Here is a 9,755-nt window from a genome sequence, read left to right on the forward strand (position 1 = left end):
ATTTAGGGCCACATGGTGGGATGGGGAGGTGAGAGGACATTTGGGCTCAAACCCTAAAAAACACTTGCCTCGTGCAGCTCCATCCTAAGCCACTTGGCCCTGGTAGCTGCTTTCCTGTGTGTTTCTTCAGGTTGTGAAGTCGCAAAACGCTAAGGCCTCCCCAACATACTTGTTTGCAGTTGTCTCTCCTGCTCGGGAAAGTCTTAAAGCCAGTAACTGTGCTTCTCTTTCCTGATATGGGGAGAGCAATGGTCTCCTGGGAGTTGAGAATAAGTCTAAGAAGTGACAAAGATCAAAAGGCTGTCACCTCTGTTTTCAAGGGTACATAGTCCTTTGTAAAGAAAAGCTTAGAGGATAATTCTTAATAGTGATAGGACCATAGCATCTTAGAATTGGAAGGGACCTCAGACGTCATCTTGTCAAATCTTCTTCCCTTCTACCAGAAACCCTGTAGGTGATTGTCCTGTCTCTGCTCAAACATTTCCAGTGATGGGTAGCTGAATTCTAGCAAAATAGCCCATTCAGTTGTTGTGCAGCTATAAATAATTGTCAGTGCTTCCTTATAAAAGGCCTAAGACTTCCTCCTAGTGAATAATAACAATTTGGATACATATTATGCTTTTCCATTTACAAACACTCCCATATATGTTATGTCATTTGGTCCTCATGACTTCTTCCTTAGCCTTATGAAATAGATGATATTAATTCTATTTTATAGACGTAGAAACTGAGGCTCAAGTTAAATGAGTTGTCCAAGGTCACAGAGCTACAAGCTGATGGAGTCATTATTTGAACCCAAGCCTGTCAGACTTCAAGGTTAATGCTCCTTGAATTAAACCAGCTACCAATTAGTCCTAGTCCACTGAGGATAGCTGTATTATTGCTCTTGTGTGTTAGCTGATGCCCCCTTGTCCTGTACCTTTTTTCCAGCAGCCATGTTGACTGTTGTGTTGACTGAGCATATAGTCAGCTGAAATCCCCAGGCATTCCAAATCCTATTCCTATACAATTGAATATCTAAACTGAAATACAACATCTTGAATTTATTCCTATGACATTTTATCTGGTTAGTTCTGACTCCTCATTCCAGCCTACCAAAATTCTTTTGTATGTAGTTTCTGCCTTTCAATATATTTACTTTCCCTTCCAGCTTGCCTTCTATGTCTTCCTCCTTCGACCATTGATAGAAAAGTAGAATAGGACAGGAACAAAGACAGAGCCCTGAAGCAAAATTTTGGATGGCAATGGGCAGATAAGTTGAAACTATTTTACTAGGAAAAAATATTCATGAAGATTCCAGTCCTACATGCTGGTCTGGCGTGCCACTGTTGACTGAACCCTGGTTGTGAGAGCTACTTTCCCTTGAGGTTTTCCTATATTTTCTCCTTTTTAAAACCACTTTATTGAGGTATAATTGACATACAAAAAGTTGTCCATCAACAGATGAATGGATAAAGAAAATGTGGTATATATATAAAATGGAATATTATTAAGCCTTTAGAAAGAAGGAAATCCTGCCACATGCAATAACATGGATGAACCTGGAGGGCATTATGCTAAGTGAAATATACCAGACACAGAAAGACAAATACTACATGATACCACTTACATGAAGAATCTTAAAATAGTCAAACTCCACATTTTCATTTTTTTTTCTTTTTTTGCTGTACGTGGGCCTCTCACTGTTGTGGCCTCTCCCATTGTGGAGCACAGGCTCTGGACGCGCAGGCTCAGCAGCCATGGCTCATGGGCCCAGCCGCTCCGTGGCATGTGGGATCTTCCTGGACCGGGGCACGAACCCGTGTCCCCTGCATTGGCAGGCGTACTCTCAACCACTGCGCCACCAGGGAAGCCCCCACATTTTCTTTAACCAGAAATTTCTTCCTTGCTGGTTAAAATTTTGTCTGGAGAAGTACTTCTTATTTTTTCAACTTTCCCCCTTTATTTTAAACTTTCTCCCCACTTTATGTAAGATTTGAAATTGTTATAAGCCAATAATGTTTCAGATGATGCTGTTAGCTGAATGAGAATTCCAACAGATGTTTGGATAATGGTCTTCCCCATTACTGTATATCTTTCCTCTGTTTCAGCTTTGCATTTTGCATGATGAAAGCACTGGTTATAACCTCTCCCTGGCCAGGCAGTCTGTAACATACTGCCACAAAGATGTAACTTCTATTTCCCCTCATTTTCATTCTCATGCAAGTGCTGTCCATGCACATTTACACTCAGGTTCATGGATTTCCATATTGTGGTCTTTCCATTTTGAACACGGTTTATACTTCCATTACCATGATTCAATGATAAATTCCATCTCATTAAGTCTCAGTGATACCCAGAGGATCATATATTTACCTTTTTAAAATTTAGAAATGATTTCAAAATTAAAGAAAAGTTGCAAGACCAGCACAAAGAAGGCCCATATACTCTTTACCCAGATTCACCTATTGTTAATATTTTATCCCATTTCCTTTATCATTTGCTAACATTCTCTGTTTCTGTCCATTTTTTCTGAACCATTCGAGAGTAATTGGCGTACATTATGGCCCTTCACCCCTAAATCCTTCAGTGTGTGTTTCCTAAGAATAAAGAAATTCTCTTATGTATCCACAGTACGGTTAGCAACTTTAAGAGGTATGACGTTGATGCAGTACTTTTAACTAATCCACCATTCATATTCCAATCTTGACGGTTGACCCAATAATATACCTTCTGACATATTAAGGACCCTATGTTGTCCTATATAGTCTAGGATCAGGCATTGGACTTAATTGTCATATTTCTAGCATCCTTTAATCTGGAACATTTTCTCAGCCTTTCTTTGTCTTTAATGACACTGATATTTTTTAAAGTGCCCTTTTAATTTGTTTATTATACTGTTCCTCATTTTGAGTTTGTCTGATGTTTCCTCACGATTATATTCAGATTACACATTTATGGCTGGAAGGCTACATAAGAGACGTGTTCTCCTTAGGAGGTCACAACTGGAGACACATGATGTGTACTTGCCCTTCATTGGTGATGCTAATTTTGATCACTTGATCAAAGGTGTTGCCTGATTTCTTCTTTGCATAGTTACTATTTTTCCTTTTGCAACTAATAAGCAATCTGTGCCATGATACTTTAAGACCATGAAAATATCCTGCTTCCTCATCAAACCCATCCCACCCTATCCCTGTTTTAGCATCAATCAATAATTCTCACCTGATCCAATGTTTACTCTGATGATGGCAGAATAACGATCTTCCAACTGAGCATCCCCTTCCACATTTACAAGTTGCCACTCTGCATCCTACTTTAAGCAAAAGTCTCATCCTTCATTTGTTTATTTTATTTTTTTACTTCTCAGTAGGGACTTATGAATTCTCTTTTTTCAATGGTTTATAATTCTTTACTGCCCTTATTTATTTTGGTGCTCAGATTGCCCAAATTTAGCCAGTGGGAGCCTTTTAAGCTGACTCCTGGGTCCTTATAGTCTTCCATCATTTTCTCCAGTGCTTTCTTACTTTTCAGCATAACAAAAGGTTGTACGCTCATTTTGACCATATCCTGCCCCAGCCCTGAAGTCAACCGTTTTTCCGAGGAACCCTGGTCCCTTTTAGTAGGAGAATGTTATTACAGACCAAAACCTGGGTACTAGAAGTACACACATACACCCATGTACATATACATATTCACACATAATATGCGTACACACATACTTAACATATGTGCAATATATATGCACATACACATACAAATACATATTTTAGAAATAATGAGTTTATACCAATATCTCCAATTCCAGTCCGTCCCCACAGGTTCTTTCTTACCTTCCCCCATTTCATATTTGTATGTTCCTACTTCCACAATGAGAAGCCTGGCTCCCAGCAACAGCAACATGGATACTCATTTGCTCAATAACGTATGTGAAATAGTTTCAGAATGGCGTTGCCCATCCCACTGCAAACACAAACAATAGTGAGGATTTGTTTACAGTTCTCCTCTTGCCCTTTGTTGTGATTGTTTACATTTGAAATGCAGGTGGCTTCATTTGTTTCGGTTTGCCTTCAGTTTTAGACCCCACTCTTCCCATTCATATTGACAGCATTTAAATTTTTTGAACTTGTAAAACAACAATGTTTCCAAAAGGGGAAACTATACAAAAAAGGTGTACTCAGAGACGTGTCATTCTCTCCTGTATCCTTGTCATTTTCTTCCCCCACCTCCACCCCTGTAGGCAACCAGCTTCATTATTTTCTGGTTTTTCCTTCTTCTTGTTATTATTGTTTTGTAAATCTAAGCAAATATATGTATGTTTTCTTATTTGCCTTTCTTTCTCGCAAAAAAAAGAGGTGGCATACTACATAAACTCTTTTGCAATTTTCTTTTTTAAATTAACAGTATATCTTGTAAATCACTCCATTATCAGTTCATAGAGATCTTCCACCTTCTTTTTTATAGCTGCATAGTACTTCATTGTGAAGTCTGTTTTGGTTTTGTATTGTTAGCAGTATATCTGGAAGATCATATATTTCCCTCTTAGTATTAAAATTTAATGTGCAGTTTATGATTCATACTGTGCATTGATACATAGGCAGCCAAGCCCTCAAACATTTTTCCTGGCCCTTATCCTTGTGTCTTTTCATGAGAATCACTGAACATCGCCACCAATTATTCTTCTTTCTATAGCATATCTGTTTGCACCCCATTATGCTTCTTTTTCTAGTTTTAATTTAGACTTCTTCTACCGCTCCCCAAATTATTTATAAAACCCTTCTGATCATATCTCTTTCAAATCACTTATTATTATTTCCAGTTTTTAACCTCACTAAATCCTTTGCTAGAGCTGCATAGAAATGACTAAATTCACCACTCATTTTCCCTTCCCTTTCTTTTCTATCCTCTGGTAGAATTACGGTTAAAAAGTGGTAACCTGACTGAAAAGCAGATAACAGAAGAGATAAGTCTAAATTCACAGGCTAGAATGTCGATCCCTCTTTTACTAAAAGTTAGCCAAATACATGTTTTTAATTATGTACATTTTCTCTGTTTAAGTCAATGTTTATGGTCTAAAGAGTTTCAAAAGCAGAAACGTAGATCTCTGATCCCTTTCCCTACTTGGGAGGGAAGGACATTCCAGACAACAATGTGTTCCTGGACCACCCAACCTCAAATGAGTATTGGAATCAGAACCAGGAAGGGGTAAAACTGGGTAGTGTCAAGTGAGGAGATGATATTCTGCTTTGACTGTTACGTCATCTCCTTGGCTTCCCTATGACACCTTGGAGCCCACCAAGATTGGAAGTAAGGGTGAGGATGGTGTGGGAGAGTTGAATCATAAGCCCTGAAAGCTTCACTACCTTGCAGAGACTAAGGAACATTACTGTTTGCTCCGTGAATTGTGATGTAGTGGAGAGAACCCTAGACTAGGATTAAAGAGACCAGAGTTCTACTCTCAGCACCATCCCCAGCTATCTGTGGCCTTGGGCAAGTCACTTTTCTTCTCTCTGTCTTAGTTTCCTATTTGTAAAATGAGGGAAATATAGTGCCTAGTTGTCCTTTTGGCTCTGAGATTCCATGTTACTGTGCTCTGCTCCACCCATTCGAGGTCAGACTCAGATCTCAGAGGATTGGACCTTTGGGGTAAAGACCTAGACACTCCATAAAATAGATGATTCTGTGATTTTGTATAGAAGTTTTCCTGTATTATTTGGCAGCAAATTGGAGTAACCTAACTTTCACTGGTGGTTACATTCAGTTACCAGAAGCAAGGAGCCTGGCATAAGCTTAGCTCCGTGGGAGAAAAGAAGCAGAGGAGGTTCATCTCACTATGTCTTCCACGACTCAAAAGAAAACAAAATGAAATTCACTTTTGGGGGCAGGGCTTATGATGGATTTTCAGTGTGCTTCTCATCATCCTGCCTCTATTACCTTAACATCCTTGCTTTCCCCACGTTACAGGCCTGTATAATTCCGTGGATAGCTGGATGATTGTGCCCAACATCAAACAGAACCATTACACAGTTCATGGACTTCAGAGTGGGACACGCTACATCTTCATTGTTAAAGCCATAAACCAAGCAGGCAGCCGGAACAGTGAGCCTACTCGACTCAAAACAAACAGTACGTTGTGGTGATTCCAAAAGGAGAGAGCAGTTTTGCCCTCCGTGCCAGCAAGTACACTTAGCCTGACACTGGCACCCACAGCAGTGTAAGAGGGCAGTGGCACTGGGTAGAGGAGCTGTACTGTTGGAGTCTGTGCTTTGGGCAGGGGGTTTGTTTGTGTCCTTGGGAGGTATGTGGACACAGAGATACACATAAAACAGCTGGTGGCTTGGGAGGATGTTAGTGAAGAGTTTTTCTCTGCACTCTGTCTGCATGCTTTGGGGACAATTGAGTAAAAGAGTACTGTTTGTGATAATCTGGTAAAATCCTGCTGAGAAGCCATACCTGCTAGGAATGCTTTTGACTGAAAGTGACCGAAAAATCCAACTAATTTAGCTTAACAAATAGTATTTTTTAGCAGCTTAAACAAATAGTGTTTTTCTCTCTCTTTCGCGTAGCAAGAAGCTCGAAGGTTAGGCGGTTCAGGGATGGTGCAGCAGTTCTGTGATGTCGTAAGAGACCCAGGCTCCTTCTCCTTTTGTGTGTTGGCTTATTGTCACATGGTCACAACATGGCCACTGCAACCTCTAGACCTCATATTTCCTTTCAAGATAGAAAGAAGGGGGAAAGTGTTGGTACACGTGATGGCTGTCCCTTTCATCAAGAAAGCAGACACTTTCCTAGAAGTTTCCTCCATCCTCTCTGACTTGTGCTTCCATCTTCTTAGTCAACCCTAGCAGCGAGGGAGGCTAGGAGCTTGAGTATTTAGCTTTTCTGACCTCTATAGTAAAAGCAGGTAAGAGAGAAAAAGTAGGGGGTGGGTGTTATGTTCTCCAACGGTGTCTGCCAGACGCGTTTTGTGTTATACAGCTCTTGCCATACCCAGCTGTTGGCTTCTAGTTACTAACTGCTTTTGTCTATGACTGTAAGGAATAATTTGTTGTGAATGATCCTGCACAACAAATATTTTTTTCTAATTATTGATGATGCAAAAGTCACTCTAACAAAGTTACCTAATTATGTGTTATTTACATCCCAGCAGTTAGAGGGCAAACAATTTGTCCTGTAGTTGAGTTATTCTCAGGTTTTTTTGTTCTGCCACCAAGCAGCAGTTATCTCGTCTATTCCCTCACTTTGTCTCACCTCAAATACTCCTTCCCCTAAAATCTGCTCAAAGCCCAAACCACCCACTGAAATAAAGCAAAGTACAAAACTTATTTGAGGACATGAGACCCTGAGAGCCTCCTTTTAACTTGATAGTCTGTGAAGGGGGGACAGCTTATTTTTATTTTATTGAAAACAGTGGCTTCTGGCCTGCTTCCTTAATATAATCCAAACACCAGTCAACTTTCACTGACTCAAGAATGATCACCTTGTCAAGGCTCCTCTGATAGTGATGGTCCTGGAGGACAAAGATAGAATTCTTAAATACTTCCTCATGCATTTTCTTTTTTCTACTTTTTTCAGGCCAACCCTTTAAACTGGATCCCAAAATGACTCACAAGAAGTTGAAGATCTCCAATGATGGACTGCAGATGGAGAAGGATGAAAGCTCTCTGAAGAAGAGCCATACCCCAGAGAGGTTTAGTGGCACAGGATGCTATGGGGCAGCAGGAAATATATTCATTGACAGTGGCTGCCACTACTGGGAGGTGGTCATGGGTTCCTCAACATGGTAAGTGGTTCCCACTTTTCTTTTCTCCTCTCTCCCCTGTTGTTAGGTTCCTGGGAGATTCAGTTCTATAGCACAAACATAATACCAGTAAGTCAAGGTTAAAAGGCATGTGATGGAAACCACTGCTAGAAAAATTTGCCAGTTTTTAAAAAATAAAATTAGGGAAAATATACTGAGCTAGGAGTTGAAAGTTACAGCACTCTAATTGCTAACTTTTTTTAAAGCTCTAGTGATGGGCTTCCCTGGTGGCGCAGTGGTTGAGAGTCCGCCTCCCGATGCAGGGGACATGGGTTTGTGCCCCGGTCCGGGAAGATCCCACGTGCCGCGGAGCGGCTGGGCCCGTGAGCCATGGCTGCTGAACCTGCGCGTCCGGAGCCTGTGCTCCACAACAGGAGAGGCCACAGTAGTGAGAGGCCCGCGTACCGCAAAAAATAAAAAAAAAGCTCTAGTGCTGTCAGTATTATGGATCTAAATGTAAACTATTTAAAGAAGAAACATGTATTCTATTTCTTAGATATCCTGTACGGTGTCTAGCATAACTCAGATAATTAATAAATGTTTATTTCTCTCTCCTTTCTACTGCCTCACAGGTATGCAATTGGCATTGCCTACAAATCAGCTCCCAAGAATGAATGGATTGGCAAGAACGCCTCCTCATGGGTCTTCTCTCGATGCAATAGTAACTTCGTAGTCAGACATAACAACAAGGAAATGCTGGTGGATGTGCCACCACAGTTGAAGCGTCTGGGTGTCCTTCTGGATTATGACAACAACATGCTATCTTTCTATGACCCAGCTAACTCTCTCCATCTTCATACTTTTGATGTGACCTTCATTCTTCCAGTTTGTCCAACATTCACAATCTGGAACAAATCCCTGATGATCCTGTCTGGCTTGCCTGCCCCAGATTTTATTGATTACCCCGAGCGGCAGGAATGCAACTGCAGGCCTCAAGAATCCCCTTATGTTTCTGGGATGAAAGCTTGCCATTAAGTTTCAAGAGAGCCTATAATTCACTGGCTCTCCAGTTCAGCAGTTCTTCCCCTCCTAAACCTCAGTTAGTGTCCAATATACAAGATACAAAAATAAAGTTCATTTGAAGCATCCAAAATAACTAGATATTATAGATTTAATTTTTGTGCATTAAAGCTTGTATTTGAATTAATGTATTGAGTTTCTCAGAACAAATTATCTGAGTAGTCTGGGTTCAAGCCATTGGACAAGAAATTTGAAGAATGCTTCTCTTGTCATTGGAGAATTAAAAATTCCCAGTGATTTAGGAGTATAAATGATATTGGAAGGAATTAGGGTCTTTGTAGGTAAATAATGTAGAAAGATGCTCTGAACAAGGGGCTAGCCAGCCGGAAAGCAGGGGTGTGTCAGCCTTGCTAGTACTGGCCAATTAGGCCAAGTAGAATTTTGAAGTGTCAAATGATCCCATATTATATGTAGCTTTTTATGAGAAAACCTACAATCAAGGATTTATTATAAAGAAAACATGTCTGTGTATATATAATATATATATAAAATGAATAAATAATATATATTATATATTCATTTTATAATTATATATACGTAATAAACTTTTTAATTTAGTCATTTGCGTGAGAAATATACTGGAAGGGAAAATAAATTATACCATCCATTTTTGTCCCCTAAAGGGAACATCAAAATCAGTCAACATTTCTCCCCTCCCGCCATTCATCCCTCCCTTCCTCCCTTCTGTCACACACACACATGCACATGCAATAATGACATAGATGCTGGGAAGAGCTCTAGGTTGGATCAGGAGAGATAGGGAGACAAGATTGCATGAGAGATGCTATTGCTGGATAGAAAATTGATCCAGGTAGATGTGTTATATGTAGCACAGTCTCATCGATGCTACCTAATGGAGGAGGTTTGTCCGAATTCTTAAAAATTCTGTCACAGAATATTTCAAAGAAGTACAGTTTTCTTACTCGCAAGTACATACAGTTACTAGAATTAGGCT

The 9,755-nt window shown here is 40.1% G+C and overlaps 1 protein-coding gene across 5 annotated transcripts in view; it reads left to right on the forward strand.

Annotated features, from left to right (window-relative positions):
- MID2 (midline 2) overlaps positions 1-8,888 on the forward strand; it is a gene marked incomplete at its 5' end in the record, with an annotated part of 86,763 nt that extends 77,875 nt beyond the window's left edge. For all 5 annotated transcript variants that reach the window (XM_079727835.1, XM_079727839.1, XM_079727836.1 and 2 more), the window contains 3 exons: positions 5,944-6,105; positions 7,555-7,762; positions 8,353-8,888. In XM_079727835.1, coding sequence (XP_079583961.1) covers positions 5,944-6,105; positions 7,555-7,762; positions 8,353-8,755 — 773 coding nt within the window. In that variant the 3' untranslated portion in view covers positions 8,756-8,888. The remainder of the gene's footprint in view (positions 1-5,943; positions 6,106-7,554; positions 7,763-8,352) is intronic.
- Positions 8,889-9,755: the final 867 nt, after the last annotated feature.

The sequence above is a fragment of the Hyperoodon ampullatus genome, assembly GCF_949752795.1.
Source record: "Hyperoodon ampullatus genome assembly, chromosome: X".
NCBI lineage: Eukaryota > Metazoa > Chordata > Mammalia > Artiodactyla > Ziphiidae > Hyperoodon > Hyperoodon ampullatus.